Here is a 21,287-nt window from a genome sequence, read left to right as displayed (position 1 = left end):
TCATTTATATTGTAATTAAAAACAATGTTAATGTCAGAAATTATCCTTATTTTGTGTTCTTTTACAAAATAAATGTAAATATTGTACAAGCAAAACAAATTTCCAGCAACAGGTGTGTATATATTCCTGTCTCAGCTACCAAAGGTCTGTCCCTAAGGGTAGGACAACTCTAGGGGCGTGACAATATTGTTGGGCGTTGTTGATTGTAAGATGGAATACAATATATCTGCGGCAAGGAGTTTCCTTTTCATTGCATTCGTCAGTTTCGGTGTATTCTTACTTATGTAAACGCTTCGGTAATTAAATTCACGGATACGTCATGGACTTTATATGAAATAAACGTATGCACGTTTCTTTCATATTAAGTCCGTGACGAGTTTTGGCAGAGCCCAAACTAAAACCCAGCAAAATTAGTTAGGCTATTGTCGATTGTTCCTGCCTACTTCCCACGTTTAACAAAAATTTTAAAAATAATTAATTAAAAAAAGATAAATAAATAAATAAGACACAAAAAACAAAACAGGTAAATTTAGTTGCTCTTTTATTTGAACCTAAAAAAGAAAGAAAAAATGCAGGATGTACTTTACAAATACATGTATTCATTTACAGGAAGTCAAACAGGTCACTTCTGATCCCTGTGGAGGTTCAGCCGTGCACCAATGAAACGACATGGCCATGGCGTAAAGCGAAAAAAACCTAACTTGCATTTCAAAAAGGCGACTCAGAATGCATCATTGAAGTGAGACCCACAAAAGTAACTTCGAAACTGAAGTTATGCCAGGCGAAGTTGTGAAAAACAATGTGGAAACTTATTAAGTTGTATGGTGAACTACAAACAAACAAATTAAAAGTAATTAAACATCTGTTCTTAAGTTCTCTGTTCGTATTGTGGTATTTAGATTTTAAAGCTCCTTTATTTATACTCTAATCCCGTCTTACGATACACTGTATTGGCAAATGACACTCAACGAGACTGTTCTGTATAGATATTCCTTTTATTAGTTTTTAAATGTGTTTCCTTCAATCAAAGATTCTTTCTGAACTTCGTGTAATGTGATTAACCAGTAGAACATGTTATCTTTCTCTCTGCATGAAGAACAAGACTTTATTACGCTGATCAGCATAACACAATTGACAATGTATAACTTAGCTTATCAACTTGAAACACTTGACAGGATAGTTCAAGCTTAGCTATCTTTTCAGACAATCTTTCTCATCAAGGGACGAGTTAAATCTTGACAGATCTTGTTAAATCTTGTACATTTTGTCTGTTGACAATGGTTTTCTGTGAAAAGACCACGCATCATTTAAGTTATATCCATTAATTTAGCATCTTCAAAATCAGTCGTCCTCATGTAAGCCATGCCAGGCCGTGCAAAATCATTCAACCGTTGATTGGCTGATGTAATTTACAACATTCTAGTGCAAGGGTTTTGAATTTGTGTATGACACGAATAAATGTTGAAAGTAGTACTTCATTTTGTCAATAAAGAATTCTCTTTCTCCTGTAGACACAAAGTTAATAAATACCTAAGAAGTTCAGCCCTTTCTAACGATCAAGAGCCCATCATATGGCCGATCTTAAATGGTTGACAAACGCCGTACCGGCTGGCTGTGCACCACTTCATGCAGTAGGCACGACGTGTGCGCCAAGGAGATCGTTTACGATTTACTCGAGGAGTTGAACATACCATAATATGGCTACAGGGGTGTTTAAACATACTGTACATACGTTCAACATGAAAACTGTTGCACAAAATCGTTGGAAATTCTCATTTTTAAAACTTGTTTTGATTGGAAAGGTATTTATGAATAGAAAAAATTATGTGCTTGGCTGATCTTAACATCTGTTTATGACCAACTCAAGGGAATGGTCGCTGATAACTTTCATCACCTTCGACTGAGGCAGTATCAATATCCATTCTATCAAATGTTTCTGATGAGCCAAACACAGAGAAAGAGCGAGCTGCCAATCACTGACCACTGAAATCAAAGATTGATGATGTAAATTGGATGAAGCAAGTCAGAAGGACCTTTTATTGCATAAAACATATACTGATACCATAAGTGCCTGGAGCATTTGAAATATAAGAAGTGTGTCACCCGGCAACTGCAGCAAGACTTCAATTACTGTGAAGACGCTGTAAAAGATTGAAACATCTACTGCTTCAAGCACAGCTAGGGTAAAATGAGTAGGTATATGTTTATTTGTCATCATGCCATGTACCAAACTGCACTTGTGAAAAAAATCTAAAGAGCATGTACTGTAAATGTAAGGTGTTACAATCACATTGCTAATAAATAAATATGTACACAGCACAACGGAATCCACATTTGAATCTCTGTGTAACTTCTGTTTCGGTAGCTGTACCTAAACTCTTGCTTACACTTCAGATCTACTACTGCTTCATGTAGAAAAGTCATGATGCCACTGAACAGAGAGACAATATTTGTATTGATTATGACAAGGTTCTTGACTTTCATAAGCTTGGAGAGGAAAAGCTATATTATTTCTGTACTTGACAAAATGTAAATACAATCCAAATGCTCTTTCATTTCCATTTCACAAATTCCTAACGTAGGTTGAGAATTCTTAATGCATGTTGAGTCAAGTAGTGGTTTTCCTCTGAAAATACACAGTTCAACAGTCACTAATAAAAGTGGCCCCTAAATTCCGACGAAAATGTCAGTTTCTGCATTGGATGTTAGTTTTAATTGAAAAAGATGAATTCATTCTCTTTTAGCGGGCGGTACATGACGCTTAGACAAACAAACGAAAAAGTAATGAACTACGGAATTCTTTTGAATAAGTTGTCACTTAAACTTGTCTTTTAAAGATTTAAAGAACGTCTATATGAGCATAACAAATGAATGGAAATGAGCAAATCTGTCTTTCGTAGCAACTTTATCATGTGAGAATAGACCTATAAAATAATGATGCAATGCTTTGTTTGCATGTGTACTTTGCTACAGTAGTACAGTGGAACCTGATCTATCAAGCCCCAGAAAGATATACATAAAAACAAAACACGATGTCATGTTTTAGGTCATTCCAATACAAAGCTGAAGCAGATTCTAGCTTGATTTTAGAATAGCATGTGATGAAGAGGCAGAAAGTAAATCAGAGTACCTTTCACTGAATGGCCTCTAACACAGGTAGGGATACAACACAAGAATTTGAACCAATTGTTGAAGAGCTTTAACTGTTTCAAAGCTTCTTCTATGTCTTTATGAAATTTTATGAATGAGAATTAAGGTGTAATGGCTGCTAATGGCATGGCAAAGAAAATAGACCTCCCCAGAACCCATCACATGTATAGTGCCTTAATAACAATTGCTTTCACAACATACTGGTACAGGTAAACTGGTCAAATTTTGTAGATGTTGGGAAGATCTCTCTGCTATCTGGTCTAAGTCTTCATCATGTTATTCCTTCCAACATAAAGCAGATTCCTTGCTGTAAATAGTCACTGTGATACCCTGAATCACCTCTGAGTGATGTGTTGACCCCTGGCCCCTGCAATATCATATTTCCATCATCCTGTCTGCATTGCCAATGACTTCATTGCTATATTTAGCTGAAAATAACAAAACAAAACATGAAAATAGGACACAAAACATCTCCGTTTGGCCCGAATGCACAAACATAGGCTAATGTTAGAAAAGTACAGGTTTTCTACACATTTTCAAACTGTTTCTTTGAAATTCATTCAAATTTCAAATTCAAATTTGTCTCAAAAGTCAATGACCTTTCATATCCCATTGTTAATATTGTTTGTATTAATTCATTGTTCACTTTATTCAATTTCATACATTTACCATTCTCTTCCATGAAAGATAATACAATTTAGCTGTCCACATTTGCCCAACATACCGGTACTATAGATGAAACAATTTCCCCATTTTGCAATCAATGTTATATACATGTCATTCAAATTCATCATATGACCGCATACCATCTTTTTTTTACATTTTCATCTGTTCATTTCTTTGTATGTTTACTTTAATACTTGTATATTTACTTTTATTTAACCCTAAATAAACAAAACTATATCTTCTTTATACTTATTTATCAGGCCATTTTGTTCCTCGACAATTCTATGCATCAAACACTGCAAGAAATAACATCTCTACAACGGCAAATAAAGCTGTATACTTTCTATTTCGTGCTAACAATAAGTAGGTCTATAGTTATAAAAAGCAAAGTATATTCATATTTTCACATCTTTCATAAATAACCGATTCAGTTCTTTTCGTTCTTTGGATGGTTGCTCATATTCAAATTTCTATTTCCTTGCAATCCACCATGCCAAAAAAACTGAACATGGTTGTGTATCCTTTGGTGAATTTGATCAAAACATTCTTGAAATGTATTTAGCAAGGGCTAATTCAATCCTTACATAATGTACATGATCCTCAGGTAAGACAAACTCCACTGAAAGTTGAGGACATCAAATGAACAGATGTTGAAAGAGATCATTTGGAATGACCAATGACTAAATTCACAGGAGTATTTGTGTGTTCCAGTTTTCTTGAGATGAATTTGAAGTTGACCGTTTATGAATTTGACTGAAAGTAAGTTTGGAGAATGTGCAAAAAGACCTGTACTAAGAGTAAATCACTTAAGTACGTGTAAGTCTGTTGGACAGTGAGAATTAATTTCCCATTTGATGCATTTACCTCTTACTGTTAGGTGATTTGAACCAAACAAAATCGCTAGAAATGACATGAACCATTCCAGAGCCTGCTTGTAGTGCACTCACCTTTAGGCGGTATGTTCTGAGAACTTCCAATTAAGCAGTCCTTCATTTCAACGGCTTCACTAACATGTGTATTGCCACAAACTATGCTTCCCTGAATGGTACATCTGTGCAAACACAAAGGTGAATACAAGTAGTATGAAATGGTCTAATAGGAACAGAAAACAGAATGTATTGATGGAATAACTGCGATAGTTCAAGGCAGGATGCAAGTAACTCCGTCACAACCACCACAACGAAAACAACCCCACGAATAAAGAACACAGACAAAAACTCCAACAGTAACCAACAAGCAAACAAGCTATCTTCATTAAACATCAGTGTCACCATTTCATCACTGGGAAGTTAACCAGACGTACTGATCTTCCTGTCAGTGAATTAACGTTTCTGATTTCAGATTGGAGTACTGGGTATGTTTTGTTTTCAATATAAAATGACCACCACTGATATAGGGACAGTTAATACTTACCCTTCACTGATGTTGACATGATCCATTACTACGGAATTGATGATTTTCACCTTATCTCCTACAATGCAGTGCTTGCCAATGATTGATCTCTTGACCGATACCTTCTCACCTATAGTAGTTCCCTCCCCCAGCATGGAGTCTTGCCCAACCTGACAGACACCATAACCAAAAGATGTACTGCTTAATTTATCATCAATATTGGAGCTGGTATTTGGCAATGAATTGGTGAAACAAGACAGGTAGAACAGCAAAGCTGTCATGACCACTGCTAAACTTATATGCATGTAGATACAATTCATTTAAACAAATACATGCAAAGTTTGTATTTTCCGCTGTACTACAACACACACAGTGACCTATTCTGTGATCAGTTTTTGATCTCTTTTCCACTTTCAAAATGGATGGGAAACGATGTTTGTGTAATTCTAGAAGGGACAATTTACATGTATGCACACAGTACATGCAGTGCTCACATGCGTATGTACACATACATGTAATGCAAGTAAAAACTACAGCCCACCCCCCCAATAAATCCCCACCCCACACTAACAAATCCTTGCCCCACCTACATTATCTAATTCCCATGTCACCCTACCTAATTACAATTTGTTACCAAATACCCATTCTATCCCACTAAATCCCCACCTACAGCATCTAATCTCCACCCTAGCCTACTATATCCCAATTCCTACCCCTACCTACCCACTCCCCACCCAGGGGCTGGGCTGGAATGCAAATGCACATGTATTATGCAATACAAATAAAAATTGTTAACATTTGAGGATTCAATTTCTTCATTAAATGCGCAAAATACACACTGAAAATAAGGACAGGGGGTTAAAACACTCGTAGCACACCAAAATAGGAACTAAACTTTTAGGTGGGGAAACAGGGAAGGGTTTGCCCAGCTAACTATAGTTATCTAAATATAGATATTCTACATGAGTAAGCAACCACAATTATTCATAACAACTGAATGGTTACTCATTATTTCCGTTGAATAACAAACAACACACGGTAATATTCTCACTTGACTCTTTGTCTTGATGGTTGCTGTGGGATGAATTAATGGATCTTCCCCAACAAGCTGTCTCTGCTGTGGAATCTGAAGGAATCATCCAAACAGAAATGAAGAGCAAGATCTAGACAGGTGCCACTCAGTCATCAACAGTGGCAATTTACACAGAAGTTGAGTCATTTGGATCAACTGTGCTACATACGTATGAACTTTAACATGTACGTCCATATTCTTTACGCTATTACTCCAAGGTTCTTTTTTTTTAACTAGAAGTATCTGGTGGATGACAGTCACCATAGAGAGATGTTTTTACGTACATGTATAGTATATTGAATGTTTCAGTCATTCACTTTAGCTGAATATTACTGGTGAAGTAACCAATTCTCAAAACAAAGCAGATTTAATATAACAGGAAAAATAAGAACCAACATCTACATGTATAACTAAATTGGTACCTGTCTGTTGGCTTCACAGTATGCTGCCAGTGTGTTGGCTCGAATGCAGAAACCACTGTCCATGATGTAAGTATGACACCGTAAGGTATCACCATGTTGGTAGTAGTCAGACATGTCCCCCGAGTGCTCATTCCATGAGGACATTGCACGAGCTTTCTTAGTTAAGTCATCCAAACCACCATAACTTGAAAGATCTGCATGCAAAGGTAAAGAGCATGTAAATAACTCCAATAACAAGATGAATGAAATTGACCAAGTTTATGAACAATTTCATTTCTTGGCCATACAGTCCTGACATTAATGTTTGGACATGCAACTGGGAATTTCCAAAAAAAAATTAAAAAGAGAGTATTCCAAGACCGCAGTACTTTGCACAGTGTTTTTAGATTTGTAATGACATAAGTTTATACAGGACAGAAAAATTAGGACATAAGATGATCGAAACAAAAATCACATGCTTTGGTTACATATACATATTGCCTTACCCTTGTCTTGTTGCAAAGCAACTGGCTCCATGGAATCAAGCTGAGGACCAAGCTGTCCAGTCTTAGGTCTTGAAAACTGCTTCCTGACTAAATAGGGTATCAATTCTCCTTTGATAGTTGAGTATGTTCTGAAATAGGGAACATTCGTACATACATGAAGAATTCAGTTTGTGAAATTACAATGCATCCACAAGTGAGACTGGGGAATGAAGGGAAATCTAACACCCAATGGAGTGGTTGAAACAAGCAACAATAACATACTGTGAATTTTCAGGGCTTATTATAGCTAACAAGGCATGAGACCTCCCCCAAAGGGCTATGATTATGCGAACTGTGCACTCAGTGTTCTGTACACGTGCAAACTGGAAACGACATGCAAGTTAACCTCTAACATCTGAAATCTGGAAAAAGATAAGAAATTTCACTCACAGACATGGGCTTAACCAGGGAACCCAAAAAGTGTAATGCATCTTTAGGATTGGACATAGTGTACTGTTCTACATGTTTTAGCACACAGTAAACAGGGCTTAACCCTAACCCCTCGGCCCTTTTTGCTAGGGACCCTCCTCAATCCTCCAAAATCCTCCATTTTCGGGGGTGAAAAAATTGGATTCTCCCTTAATCCTCCAAAATTACACAAAATCTAACGAAAGGTGCCTAAGGAAACACTTGATGAAGTTTCAGGTCAGTGAACACTTTATATTCTTAGTACAATATTCTAGGATTTTGGTTTCAAACCCTAGAAGTTGCTGAGTAATGTTTTGAATTGTGTCTGAATTCAGCCTCTGGGACATGTTCTCACATTCAATCAAATACAGATGTCTCGCACTTAACCAACAAATTAAACCAAGTGCATGCGTGTCACATCAATGCTTGCCCATATGTCTGATGGCAAATTTTCCAAACAAGCATCTTTAGACAAATCACTGGAAATGGCCTCCTTCATTATTTTCTTCAAAATGACAACTTGCCAGAAAGGAATAATTTCACAGGGAGTTCAGTGCCATCTTTGAACCAAGTATGCTTCTCTACACAAATTTTGTCAGTTACTTTTTGGATAACTGCAAATAATGGACTGTACCTTTATGTCACATTTTAACGCATGGGGACTAATTTTAAAGCACGACAGAATATAAGTTACATGTAAGTTTAGCACCACCGTCATGTTTATTTTGCTTCTTGTTCACATTGGAAAACATTGGAGGAAGCAAATGGCCAACTGACAGCCTCTATTGACCATTCTAGGACTCATTGCACTGTAGCTGACTGACAGCCTCTATTGACCATTCTGGGACTCATTGCACTGTGGCTGACTGACAGCCTCTATTGACTATTCTAGAACTCATTGCACTGTGGCTGACTGACAGCCTCTATTGACCATTCTAGAAACTCAATGCACTGTGGCTGACTGACAGCCTCTATTGACCATTCTGGGACTCATTGCACTGTGGCTGACTGACAGCCTCTATTGACCATTCTAGGACTCATTGCACTGTGGCTGACTGACAGCCTCTATTGACCATTCTAGAACTCATTGCACTGTGGCTGACTGACAGCCTCTATTGACCATTCTAGAACTCATTGCACTGTGGCTGACTGACAGCCTCTATTGACCATGAGTCCCAACTCATTGCACTGTGGCTGACTGACAGCCTCTATTGACCATTCTAGGACTCATTGCACTGTGGCTGACTGACAGCCTCTATTGACCATTCTAGGACTCATTGCACTGTGGCTGACTGACAGCCTCTATTGACAATTCTAGGACTCATTGCACTGTGGCTGACTGACAGCATCTATTGACCATTCTAGGACTCATTGCACTGTGGCTGACTGACAGCCTCTATTGACCATTCTAGAACTCATTGCACTGTGGCTGACTGACAGCCTCTATTGACCATTCTGGGACTCATTGCACTGTGGCTTACTGACAGCCTCTATTGACCATTCTAGAAACTCAATGCACTGTGGCTGTCTATTGACCATTCTAGAACTCATTGCACTGTGGCTGACTGACAGCCTCTATTGACCATTCTAGAACTCATTGCACTGTAGCTGACTGACAGCCTCTATTGACCATTCTGGGACTCAATGCACTGTGGCTTACTGACAGACTCTATTGACCATTCTAGAAACTCAATGCACTTGCTGTGGTTTGCTTGAAAGAGGAATCTGTGTCTTTACCTTCCAATTTTGTTATCTCCCAAAAAGTCCAGCACCCACTTCTTGAGGATGTACATATGGGCATCCATGAGCCGTGTTTTGACTTGAATGAAAGGATACCTGTCAAAAGAAAGATCCACAAGAAAGTGCAAAGATAAACAGGGAGGCAAAAACCAAAATATAATGTGTGGAAGGAATAAAATCAGAAAGCAGTAGCTATGCCATTACAACACATTTGTGCAGATAAGATACTCCACATTCCCTACAACTTATTTGGTGGTCGTTTTCATACATTATGTTTAGTAGAGATGATTTTCGGGGGCACATGATAAAGGGCTTATTCATTTTTGACAGCATCTTTGTTTATTAGTGGATTGTTCTTGAAATTTATGGGAACAAGAAAATAAAGCTCTGTTGGTTCTCGATTTGTGAAAATGGGTTTGTAAATACACGGGTTGGCCAAGAGCAAACTGGAATCTGTCTATGAAATAGAATATATTTTACTGGGCTTCATGTTCAAGAATTAGCCAGTTTAGTATTCCAATAATGAATACCCACAATGAAGCAAGTCAGAGGTCATTAGGATACGCATGCTAGGTTCACCCTATTAGCACAATCCCTCCTTGGACTCACATGCCTCCTGTTTTCTGAATGTTGCTTTTTTGAATACCCAACTGGCCCACTGTATGTGCCTCATTGGCAAAATGCTTTAGGAAAAGTAAACAATCAGCTGGGTTCCACAAACTCAAATTTGACTTCACTAAATTCACTGATTTTCCAGCCATTAACAGCTGATCTGTTGCTAGTCTTATGACACAACAAACATGAGTATGATGACCAGAGCAGTGACGAACACCAAGATGCTATATACTTCACCAAAAATGGTGTGCACCCAACTCATTTTCCAAAGTTTTATTACCCAAACCATTTAAAAAACACAGTAGAACGCTTCTCTGATGCTGATAAACTATGAAAGCTGCCAATAAACTATGACGAAACTGTTACCGCATTTTTTAAATCTAAAAAAAAAATGTTTCCAACAAAATTTCTACTGTAGGTTAGATTTCACAGAGCACAGCATGGAAGTTTTACTCATGGTACCTTGCAGGGTAATATTTACGTCTGTTTGTTACCAGTAATAATGGTTCTGTAGATATCTAACTGTGTAAAGAATGGAAAACCCACAGAAGTACACTTCTATTGAGAACAGCAAATAGGATGGGCACAGTTGATAACACAATGCTGAAATAGCAATGATTTATCACACTGTTTACGCTACACCTTCACTTTGGCATCTTGCATTGAAAGCTCCAAATTTAAGCCTTACAAAATGAAGGTATAGCACAAATTCATTGTAAAATGGGCTGCAGACAATACTTTCCCAAACACAACCAGGTCAATGGAACTACTTGAATCTTCAGACTGTGTTGCTTTTAAATGAATCCTCTCCCAAAAGACTGCACAATTTGGTTGGGATCAACGATTGTCTGTTACAATTGAACACTCCTCTGTTAAAACTAAGCTGATATTATTGAGACCCAACTGCAGTGACTTTGTCCTGACATCTGTCACAAGCAAAGAAAAACCTGAAAATTAACACCCAGAGTTCATGAAATGTTACAAACATGACAGAATTTGCAGGCAAGGGCAATTTCTTCAGCCCATATTCTTCCATACCTCTTCAAGACTGACTTCTTAACACTAAGAGCCTCTTCTACATCAGCTTCAGCAGCAAGAAGGAGAATCCTACTACCCTTGTCATCCAGGCCTACAATGTCTCTCTGCTCTGTCTTCCTCTTAGATTTTGTACCTGGAACAGACACTCCTCCCTCATTGGACTGGTCCAGTGTAGTGTGCATTAACATTGTCATTGATGCATCATACGTCCGATGTACATCCGCTAGCAGATGTAGCTCTATGTCTGTGATCAAGTCACAACTGATGACAAGTACATCAGTCTGGGAATAAAAAAATTATGATTTTCTGCTAAAAATGACTGTGTTTTGGGTTCTGTGTCACTCTTACAGATTCTGCAGCCAGGATATTTCACACAATGTGGACATGAATGTAGAATCCTATCATCTGTATGTACATGGTCAAAGGCTAGAAATGCTGCATTCGTGCATCCACAGCTTCAGGGTCTTAAAATATGAAATTAATTTCCTTTAAAAAAAAATGTTTCCTTGGGGCTACTAGCACTGAACAAAAATTTACTGAACCACATCTGCCAGTGTAAACCCCTCCACAAAGAATTCCACTTACTGATAATTTGATACTGTTGTGATGTAGGATATGGCATTTGTTTTTACACCTTCAGCCTTGTCACTCAAGGCAAAGGGTACTACACCTGCCACAAGTGTCACATCAGCTATTAACAATCATTTAGGATATGTCACCAATGAAACAAAAGGATAAAAATTGTGATCATGGAATAATTTTTATTCTAAAAACTTGATTGCATTAAAAATCCAAAATGTTATGACATGTAGAAAGTAGAATGTCTCTGAAAGGTAAGCTTGTGTCACTGCTAATCATATACATGTACAATATCTACCATGGCCTGATTACCTTGATTTTGTCACGTATAAATCTTAATCTACCATGGCCTGATTACCTTGATTTTGTCACGTATAAATCTTAATGACTCTGCAGTGCCCCAGTCTTCATCACTGGGAATTGTCACCACGTCCAGACGGATGAGTAGCTCTCCTGCTGATGACTGAAGAGCCTGAACCAAGTCACGCTTCACTGAATCAAAAGTGACGATGATCACACCTACAACATAAGGGTAGAGAAGAATGTCATCTTGGATCAAGTACACATTGAATGACAGCAAGATCTTTTTGAAGCATATCAACTGCACATACATTTCTCAGACACCACATTTTCTCCAATTACATGTATAGCACAAATATAAATACTTTGGAAAGAAGGAAAGAGGACGTTACATCAAATATTCAGGCACTGAAAACATTTTCAAAATAGGATAAAACAAAAAGTCCTCAGAAACAAAAAAGTCAATATGGATCTAATTCAGAAGATAAAGCGAGGAAATCAAGGTGAAAATAAAGGTGGCAAATGTTCAATACTTTATGAAAATTACTATTTATCAAATATCAATCACATCAAGCAACCGATATAACAAGTGAAAAGTGTTGGGCAAAAGAGCACTTCCTTTTTTAAAGGCTTATCAGTTTTAGGTCTACCTTAATTGCTGATAGGGAAAGTTAACCAACAAGACTCTAGAGAATGCAGTCACCAACTAGCAGTTTTTGTTTAGTATTTCTAGCTTTGAACATTCTTAAATCAAATCTCTTTGATATCTTTCTTACTCTCAAATCCAGCTTTGTCAAGCATGTTAACGGGGTACCAGACCAGTGGTCTATTGCCAACTGGAAGTAATGCCTTTGGAACACTGGCTGTTAGGTCAGGCATACGGGACCCCCGACCCCCTGCCATGATTACTGCTTGAAACTCCATGATGAAAGGATTCTCAGTGAGCTATACACCTGCAGAAATGAATGGGTAAATAGAAACTAGATGAAATATTGAGAAATTCCAGAAATGTAGGACCTGTGCCTTTAAAATGAGGGAAAATAATTCACTTGCAAGCAAACATTACTCACAAATAAGCCAGTGGCATGGTTTTCATTAACCCTCACTCAAAATAGGGGCCTACTGAAAAATTTTTCCCCTAACTTAAAATAACACATCTGTAGAAAAACAGCAATTAATTTATTTCATTTTGTATAATTGTATTGTCCAAGACAGTCTCAGTGGCTTTTTGCCCAAGGGAAAGAATTGGACCTCATGCAAACCACAGCAAATGAGCCATGGTGTAACCATAATACCAACCCCCATACGGTACTAGAACAAGCAAGCTACCTACATGTATGACTACTGTCACATCGTACTGCCATGCTAAGCATACAGCAAACCGCTGTGTGCAGCTCACTTGTACATGCAACAGCCATCACAAGAAAACCGACCAGCAGTGGGCTTAAGTAAAATGGCCTTACATGGATGTAAACATACACATAAATGTATGCCCACATCATGGAACTGCCTATACGCAATGTTGTTGGGTGGAACACATCTTGAGGCATGCTATTAAACAGTGCAGACCATCAGGTTGTGATACTATGGACATCAATGTGCAGGTGATACTGGCCATTGATTAGGCAATTGATTACGGATGTTTTTATTCAGAGGTTGATTGTTTTATAAATAAGATAAGTCCAATGCCCTGGTGGTCAAGGTAGGCCTTGAATCTGTTACAGTCAGGGATTTAGATTCCTCACTCCTGAACAGGCTGGGACAGCCACAGGGCCAAAATCTCTTAAAACTTTTTTTTTTATATAAGTCCAAGTTGAGTGAATAGAAGGTATGTACTGGCCCAGTATAAACTGGGTAGACCCTCTCATGCCAAGGCCTCTGTTTGCCATATCGCTGTGGGCTGGTGGACTGCTGACATCACTGGAGGTTAAGCTGATGTAGTCAAGCTACATAGTCAGTCTACATGGATGTGGCTAGTCATCTCTGCACCCTGGTCACTTCACGCCCACAAGACACCGTCAAGGTTTTAGCCTACACCATGAACTGTTAGGCACAGAGCAACACCTTCCGAGCCCACAAGACCCTTCCTTGCCAGTCAAGACTGATTCCTGCCTGTCTGCCAAGCCAACAAGCCATGCACCTCAGTGGACTCGCACAAGTTAAGTCACGTACAACCAAAGGCCGTACCACATGTATGATGTATGATTTGTGAATGTAACCCGGAAAAAAGACACACGATGAGGAATTAGCAAAACAACAAAAACTCTAACTAAACCAAGGATCTTTGAAGGAAAAGTCGCAGGAAACTGAATTAATAAGGACTCAGACACCAATATTTGACTTCAAAAAAGGGACAAAAAAAATTTATTAATGAAAAAGTACAGGAAAAATGAAAAAAACTAAAAGGACTCAAGGACTAAAAAAACACCCAAAGACTAAGACTTTAAAAGACTCAAAACCAAAACCAAAACCCAACACAGTGCGTAAAAATGGACCTTATGAGTTTACACTCAGACTTCAATCACTGACTCCTAGCAGAATAAGGCTCAAGCAGAAAACCACACTCCAGTTAGGAGGAACAATACATAGGTACATGTGAAGGTGACTGGTCTCTGCTGATCTGCTACACTGAGTGTGACCAGACCATGTGGTAACTCTATATGGGGGAAGCTAGGGCTTAAACAAATAAACAGGGGGGCACACTACTAGAAAAAAATCAAGAACTCTAAACTAAAGTTAAACATTTTAAAGGGGAACTACTTCTATGTATAAACGTGTACTTAATAACATAAACATTTCTGGCTCTGCCACATGAACTTCACGACAAACTTGATCAATATGAACAGGAATACTGTGGCTTGAGTAATTCCAGCCCTAATCGTTTTAACATGAGGAAACTTGAAAATTGCCCAATAGGCCTAGCAGGCCTAGTCCATAGCGTATAGAGTACTGAGGTGAATATGTCATGTGTACAATTGTTTGTGTAACAGGCATTAGAGCGAGAACCAGAGCATGAACCAACATGACTAGGTACTCCATTCATTTACACTGCTTTTTCTGGTTCACAGTGACATCACACTTCAGCATTCTATAGTAGGCCTACGTCATGATCATTAGGGTTCGTGGGTTGGAGCTCACCCCTCAGTATATCATAAAAGTTTCAGGCCCCCTAATTCATTTCAGAAAGAGTTCTATATGCTGCTTGACAACCTGTGCACAAACCCTATGAAACTTGTCTGATAAACTGCACCAAAAAGTGTTTCCTAAATGAGTACCTCAATATGTTCACGGCCAAATTTGACGTTCTGGGACAGTTTATTGCATTCACTTGGCTAATAGGTCACTGCAGAGAAAAATTGATGGTGTCCGTACATGGAATTCTTTCCCTTATTCATACTGGAATAATTCCAAGAGGGAGTGACTAGAACCCTACAAACTGCCTTTTTTTACAATATGGAAAAATACATGTACATGTAGATTCATAAAGTTCTCTGCCATTAAGCAGGCTTATGGAAAATGCAGAATGTTTTAATACAATAAGCAAGGATTTTGGAAGACCTTATGGCATGGCCATAAAGCTAGCTTTAGAGCAAATGATAATAAAACATAACAAAACAAAACAATGGGTCAGATTTATTAATTTGAAAAACTGATTTGAAAGAAAGAATAATGTACCAGAAATAGGGATGAAGAAACCATCAACAAACTAATGGAAACTAACCAATAATGCATAATGTAATGGAAGCAACGTGAATTCAGTCTCCAGGTTTTTTTACTGGTAGCAGGACTTACAGCTTGCATTTCAATCACCTGCAGTCAAAGCAAGGCCATTTTCCACTACTCGACTTGGGCTCTGTCTCAGGCTTCAACTGTTTTTTTAAATCCTGATTTCCAGTAAGTGCAATGGTAAGTCTGATAGTGCCAAAACACATCAGATGCAAAAGAGCTAAACATTGTAGTAGTTCAATTTAAGTTAAAATGCTTCAGGCCCACAATCGGGGATTGGTTTTCTATACGAATCCCGAGACGGAGACGAAGTGGACCATTGGAAAACGGCCCAGAGCTCTACCAAGTGACATAAATATAATCAGTCAGTCAATAACAATGTAAATTCTAAATTTTAACAAAAGTTACTTGATTGACTTTGACTGTTGGCTAGAGTAAGAAGGTTAAACATGGCATTCTGTAATGCCACGAACCGAAAATTTATCTTGCCCAAGATGGAGATGCCAGCCACAAATTAACAAAGCTGCAAATTAGGTAAGAGGCAAACTGGTACATTTAGTTATATTTTCCAATGCAAATTTCTATTTATAGTCCTGAAGAAGAAATTACGACTTAAATTAAATGTACATGCATGCTTCACTAATTGAGTATGGAGGTTGTTTCATTACTTAAAATCATGTAGTGTTTCCCTGGCATTTCCTTCAGTGCCTCTGTTATCAAACTCTTGATTGTGCCAACCTCAGTGCAGACAATGATATAATTGAATAGGACAACTACGCTATCACCTTTGGCTTGCAGAGCAGTCCAGGGGAAGCTTTGTCTTGGTTCCCCAGTTACCGGTACAACAGCATATATAATGTGATTTATTTCGATACGTTTACGAAAACAGAATGACATGCAAGGTCCCTGGGGACCTGACCAATGGGGAAACCAGCAATATCAAACAGTTTCCCATGTCTTTTGACACTGGTTACCCTCTTGTGGTCACATCATGGAAATTGTGCCAGTTCTGGAATCCATATTAAAGATCCATTTTTCCTTTAATATTTATGTATTCTAATTCCACAGTGAGTTTGTTGGAGGATTTGTAATCGGTGGTCGCACCTTAAAGTTGTGGATTCCCTTTTATCAAACTGTCTTTTAAGGTGACAATTTCCATTACTTACAACTTGTAACTTTTACATTGAAAGATTAATCACCCTGACACCTTGAGGCTGTAGAAAAGATACCACTTTATTACTATGAATGAAATCTTGCCACCGTTGAGAACACGTGACATCATCTTTCCAGCAAGAATGCATCTTTGTTGTGACTGAAACTTGAAGGGGATACAGCTTCAGTTCCTCGAGGCCTTACAATCATCATACTCAACCCAGCACATCTAAATACCCTCTTCAATCTCTTCTTCATATGTTCTACAACAAACTGGCAAAGTCTTTATTTTGTATGAGTCTTCAGTGCTGTTTTTTTCATCTTGTTTGATTCTCTTTCCCACTTGGAGAGGTACTTCAACCTTGCTTGACTTTCTTTCTTGGCTTTTGCCTTTTCTCAGTTGTACACGTGCCATTTCATGGATACCCTCTGATGAAGTGATGCAGTCTGGCAGTTTGTCAGACAAACAGACTGGTTTAACCTTAACCAGTTCAGTCCTAACTTTGGGCATCTGTACCAAATTCTGAAGGATGGGCCTGACATGATGAAGGTGACACTGAACCATCACACTGCTGAGCTGCAGATGCCAGCACATCATGACCTGATTTGCCATCAACAGATGGACTATTTTCCTGCTCAGGACATCGAGTGGACAATGTGGAGGAAAAGTTGCAGGAAAGCTTTTTGTTTGAGCTCCTGAAATGTAACAAAGCCTGGTGAGAGGTTTCCATTCGTACCATCTGTGAGCTGTTCCTCATATTGTGCAAGCTTAGGAGAGCTTAAGACAGATGTAAAAACTTCATATACATCTCCTGCACTTGCACTACTGTCTACTTGTACATGTAGGTCTTAAATGCACTCTTACATATGGCTTGGTCAGGCTGTTTGTTAGTGATGGTTTCAGCATAGAATTGATGACTGCTTTTCTATTCACAGGATATATTACTGTTGCCTTGCAGCTGGTGCCCACTCTGCCAGGTTTGAAGAATTCAACCTCTACTTCAGCAAGTTTTGAAACAAGCTGTGCTTTGTAATGGGATTTCTAGGATCTTCCTGTATGTACTTATTCACCACCAAACATACCCTTGTCCAAAGGTTGCATAAGATGAGTGCTGTTTGGATCAATCCAGTGAATTTCAATCCCCTTCTCTGCTTGATTTTTGGAAAGTGTTGATGTCAAAGTGAGAGCTGACACTGTCCATTAGTAACATGGCTGGCCTCTCTTTGCCTGCACACTGATTAAAGTTATTTTATGAACTTTGAGAAAGTGGGGGCATCCATCTGTCCCTTGTAGGTGTATTCTACATGCACCCCTCTCGTTCCACCAACAAGAGGATCATAGCCACCGAGGTGTTTGGGAGGAATACAGTGAAGGGGAGCATCAGATGTGCCCACGGCATTAACACACAGACACGAAACAGTGAACCTGTTTTGATGGAACTACCTGAGAGATGAGGAACCAGACGAGTCAGCATTGCTGGTGCAACGACTCTTGATGGCTCGCTTCCTATAGTGAAACTTGTCTCATCTGTATTCCACGCTCTACATGGTTGGTAGCAGATTTCTGTCAGACAATCAATTTTGTGTACTTTCAAACCAAACTACTTGACCTGGGGGTGACTTTTGCTCTGGATGACTGTAAGGTGGATTCATATTTCAGTGAAAGGCCGGGTCTGACTTTAAATGAGTAATGACACTTTGTAGCCTGGTCTATAATTACAGAACTTTTTTTTCCCCGATTTAGAATTCTTTGCACCAGATCCATAATGCCTGATGAACACAGCCCCACTTCCCTCAGGGCCATTTCAGAGACAACATTAGCAATGCCCTTCTCTTCTTCTGGTTTAAGAACAGGGGAGGGCCCTTTTCAGCTATTAACTTCAACATGACCTTTCAACCTCCTGTGCAAGAAAGAATTCCCTGTGCCATATTTTTCAGCAGTTTTGTTGATGCCATACTTGGTTTCTTGGATCACTTTTCATGCTTTTCTCAAAGCTTGCTGTTTCTCAGGTGATCTATGATATCCTTGAGAATATTTCTGCTTTAACTTTGAAGCTGGTGTTTCCACTTGACTGCACTTTTTACGCATTTGAAAAGCTGGATTTGACCGGACCTTTGGCATTGTCTGTGCAATTAAGAAATTGAATTAAAAACATTAAAATGGAAGATTACATTCATCCACTTTTCAATTTGCAAGGTCCTGAAATGAACACTGGATTGGGATTTTGAAATACAAAAAATCCATCAACAACATAGAAAGTCAACACGTCGAAAATGCCAGAAATGTATGCACATAAAGCTGGTACTGCCCTTAAACAGGCATCCAGAGCTATATTTGCAATGTTGTCAGTACTTTTGTAGAGAGACTTAGACAGAAGCTACAATCATGAAGCTCAGACACACAATGTAAGAAGCTAATCTTAAATAACATAAATGAAGAACATGAACTTACAGGATGATCAATGCACAAGTACCCAGTGTCACATTTCAAACTTCACAGGCAGTTTCTGCTTCAAACTTGATTCTGTCGGCCAGCTTTGAGAATACCTTTTGGAATATTAAATCAATATTGATGATAAAATTTAGGTGATTTCCCGTTTTTACATGTAGAGTCTATTTGCTTAAAGGACAGATTTGAATTTTGCAACACATCTTCCAAAATGTACCAAGTGTGACTAGAATATCCACAGTTGAGCATACTAGACAAACCTGTAACAATCTTGAGATACATGTACCTGAAGTAGGCTGACTCATGATGTCCTTAAACGTGCAGGTCCAATGTCTTTGGTAACCCTTGCAGAACCTAGAATGACACTAAAAATCAAGAAATTGAAATTGCCCATAAAAAGATCTGGATAAACTGCTCTTCTTTTGGAATCTTGTTTCTGTAAAAATATAATTAACACAATGCAAGGTATCGGGTCAACTCGACTCCTGGCCAACTCACTCCTTATAAACATGCCCTTAAGCCGACTTGCCCCCCCCCCCAGCAGAGTCACCTGCCTGGATAATTGTTTAATTTTAAGCCTAGCAAAATTTGTTGGTGCAAATCCAATTGTGTTTAATTTGAGTTACATATACATGTGTTTTTAAATCCATAATTTAATCTTATACTACAGCCTGTTCTACTTATTTCTCCATCAAAATAAACTAAATGTTATAAATTTTGTTTCAGACATCGAACAAGACAACTGCCTGAAATCTACAATAATGTCGTTATGAATAATTGTTTCACAAATATCATTTCAATTCCACTTTTACAATTGAGCTGATGTTTTCCCAAATTGTGTTTTGCCTTTCAGATATCTTTAAATTGGCTTATTTTGTGCAATCTATCTTAGATTTTAAACATACGTGTGAGAGATAGCATAACTCGCCACCCCCCCAAAAAAAAAATTATTTACAAAAATTCCATTTGTCCTATATGAAAGAAAAAGACACAAAATCACAAAATCAGAGCCTATTACCTGAATATAGACCTACCAAGTCTCGCGCATCCAGCATGACAATCACGCCTCAGGGCTCCTTCTCACGCTGACATGCCTGGCAACCATTTTCTCACGCCTAAGAGCCAGACCGGAATAAAGCAATGCAATTGGCAGCATGGATGACTGCTGCCGCCTACTGTAGTTGGATGTCCACGATACAATATGTACATGTACATAAGTACAACATGCACTACCGTGCGTGTGTTGTTAGCACACGATCACTAGGTCTATATCTTCAGTAGATGAGGCCACAGCTCCACAGTGCTACATATGCTATTATAGAGTTGGTAACATGGTCCAGTATGCGGCTAAATTAGCTACATCATGTAAGCATGCGTATGCCATGCATTGTTTGAAATGAGAAGATGGACGCACACGCTAAAATAAACTGACCAATATCGTGGAAAATGGCACCATCTGATAATGGACCATTTTAAATGAGTGACTTTATATTTTTCTGAATTTCGCGCACATTTTTGGGACCCTGTTGTTTTTAAGAATAACTTAAAACTAGGCCTAGTCACTGTAAGCTGGTAGGTACCCCTAAGTGCACCAGATCACACAAGGCCTATTTTGAACTAAAAAAAATTGCGAAAGCACCCTACCACTTCGCTCCCTCACATGGAGCCCGCTCACATGCGAAAAAAATTTCATTCCTAGCTCAGTAGCTGGTCTCTGATCTTGGCAGGGACGTAATGAAAAAGCCTAAGGCTCATGACATCGACAGGACCATCGTGTTTTTTAAATTGTTAGGGGCCAATGTTCTAGGTTTGTAGGTTGCATACATGCATGGTCTCAACGTGAAACAATGATGAAAAATGTGACCACTCTACGGATCGATGCATTTGATTTCATCATATTATAAGACTCAATTTGAGGAATTACCTGAAGTGTGTACCACACATGCTGATCTAACCATGCAGGAAGGAAAACAGAATTTATGTACACACGTGCAGGCTGCACGTTGTAGCAATGAATGATCTGATTCGGGTTAAAAAAGTGCGCCCTCAATAGT

General features: G+C 38.6%; 1 protein-coding gene across 2 annotated transcripts; it reads right to left on the bottom strand.

Annotated features, from left to right (window-relative positions):
* Positions 1 to 2,179: 2,179 nt before the first annotated feature.
* On the bottom strand, positions 2,180 to 21,284 carry eif2b3 (eukaryotic translation initiation factor 2B subunit gamma). 2 transcript variants are annotated; one of them, XM_087144025.1, is made up of 13 exons: positions 21,158 to 21,276; positions 19,520 to 19,598; positions 19,237 to 19,331; positions 12,683 to 12,859; positions 11,965 to 12,125; positions 11,028 to 11,308; positions 9,372 to 9,470; positions 7,188 to 7,315; positions 6,703 to 6,896; positions 6,260 to 6,334; positions 5,230 to 5,378; positions 4,764 to 4,867; positions 2,180 to 3,578 (listed from the first exon to the last, which is right to left on the bottom strand). In XM_087144025.1, the coding sequence occupies exons 4-13, from the start codon at positions 12,828 to 12,830 to the stop codon at positions 3,526 to 3,528; spliced, it is 1,392 nt and encodes a 463-aa protein (XP_087000151.1). In that variant the 5' UTR covers positions 12,831 to 12,859; positions 19,237 to 19,331; positions 19,520 to 19,598; positions 21,158 to 21,276; the 3' UTR covers positions 2,180 to 3,525. The 2 variants fall into 2 exon arrangements, with proteins under 2 accessions (XP_087000151.1, XP_087000150.1); XM_087144024.1 differs by lacking the exons at positions 19,237 to 19,331; positions 19,520 to 19,598 and having other exon boundaries at positions 21,158 to 21,284.
* Positions 21,285 to 21,287: the final 3 nt, after the last annotated feature.

This window comes from Acanthaster planci, linkage group LG12 (genome assembly GCF_054643075.1).
Source record: "Acanthaster planci isolate LZ-2023a linkage group LG12, COTS_SCS, whole genome shotgun sequence".
Classification (NCBI taxonomy): Eukaryota; Metazoa; Echinodermata; class Asteroidea; order Valvatida; family Acanthasteridae; genus Acanthaster; species Acanthaster planci.
The sequence above is the reverse complement of the archived record's forward strand: the minus strand, read 5'-3'. Positions and strand labels throughout refer to the sequence as shown.